General features: G+C 61.2%; 1 protein-coding gene across 1 annotated transcript in view; it reads left to right on the forward strand.

Annotated features, from left to right (window-relative positions):
* Positions 1-1,519, forward strand: part of SNED1 (sushi, nidogen and EGF like domains 1) — a gene marked incomplete at both ends in the record, with an annotated part of 14,049 nt that overhangs the window by 10,809 nt on the left and 1,721 nt on the right. Inside the window, one exon of the mRNA XM_029085921.1 lies at positions 143-439. Within this exon, the coding sequence (XP_028941754.1) occupies positions 143-439 (297 nt within the window). The remainder of the gene's footprint in view (positions 1-142; positions 440-1,519) is intronic.

Raw genomic sequence — 1,519 nt, forward strand, 5'->3', positions numbered from 1 at the left:
CGCGGGCCCCTGCCAGTCACACGGAAGGAGAGAGCAAGGGCCCTGTCCTCCATCGCCGCCACTCTGCCTCGTGCCGCCCGGGTCTGTTCTCTAAAGATTCATGGCGTTACCTCTCCCCTTTGCTTTTGCCCACACCCTGAAGAATTGCTGCCACCAACCTCATTAAAGGTGGAAAGGGTGGAGGACACTGGTGTGTTGATTTCTTGGCACCCACCTGAGGACGCAGCCGCCAGGCAACTCATTGACGGCTACGCCGTGACGTACGTATCCCTCGACGGCTCTTACCGCAGGACAGATTTTGTGGACCGAAGTCGTTCTGCCCACCAATTGCGGGCACTAGCCTCCGGCAGAGCCTACAATATTTCTGTCTTTTCAGTCAAACGCAACGTGAACAACAAGAATGATATCAGCAGGCCCGTCATGCTCACCACACGCACTAGTGAGTAGCATCCCCGGGGGGAATCACGGTCATGAGTGGGCTTGTGCCACCTCTTTCCCGCCGCCGGCTCCAGCCACAGCCCAGGCCTGTGCCAAACCCTGGTGGGTTTGGTGATGCAGATCCTCAAATCCAGGCAGGGCCTTTGGAAAGCAGTTGGCACAGAGAATTAATTGCTGTTCTCTTTGCTGTGAGTAAAAGGGGAGCGAACCCCCCGTAGCGCAACGTCCCCTGCCCAGGGACTGGAAGGGAGCTGGCAGCAGGGGACTCCTCCTGTATCCTGTTCATCAGGACCAGGCTGCACCTGCACCTGCTGCACCAGTTACTCCTTGTCACTGGGCCCAGTGTAGTGTGGGGCCCCAGTGTTGCTTGGCTGAGCTGAGAAGCCCCCATGCCAGCTGGGCAACAGGGCTGGGCAATCTCTGCCGACAGCGAGCTCCATGGGCGAGTTGCCCCACCATCCTGCTGGGCTCAGCATGGGGATGTGCCAGAGAGGGCAGGGGCTGGCAGGGACCTCTACTCTGTGGGCAGAGGGAAGGGGGCATGGTGATGGGGTGTGGGCAGGCACAGCAGCTGCGGTGCCACTTTCTAAGGATGTAGAAATTGAGTGTGAACTGAGGATGGAGGGGATTAGACCTAGAAAAGCTGCCCTCTCATGAGAGGGGGTAAGAAAGCCCGCTGTGGGGATGTGGCCCGTGGGCTGAGACAAAAGGGGTTGTGGCCGGTGGGCTGAGACAGTGTGAAGCCTGCAGAAGGAGAAGGCAGGCATGGCGCTGGGCACTGCAGCTTGGGAGGCCTCAAGGCAGGGGTGGATGCCCAGGGCAGCAAGAACCGGGCTCAGGACAGCTGCCTGGGGTGGGCAGAGGGCTTAGGGCCAGGCCCAGGCACTGCAGCCCCTCTGGAGCTGGTGGCAGGGGCCTGGGGCCGGAGGAGGACAGCCCCAGAGTGCCGCAGGTGGCATGAGGCCTTGCGGGCAGGCAGATGGATGCCCACGGGTGGTGAGGACAGGAGAGCATGAGTCCAGCAGGACAGGCAGCGCTGAGCCCCCACTCTGGGGAAGCCAATCCAGAGGGGCAGGCAGGA

The sequence above is a fragment of the Antrostomus carolinensis genome, unplaced genomic scaffold (assembly GCF_000700745.2).
Source record: "Antrostomus carolinensis isolate BGI_N321 unplaced genomic scaffold, ASM70074v2 scaffold30057, whole genome shotgun sequence".
Classification (NCBI taxonomy): domain Eukaryota; kingdom Metazoa; phylum Chordata; class Aves; order Caprimulgiformes; family Caprimulgidae; genus Antrostomus; species Antrostomus carolinensis.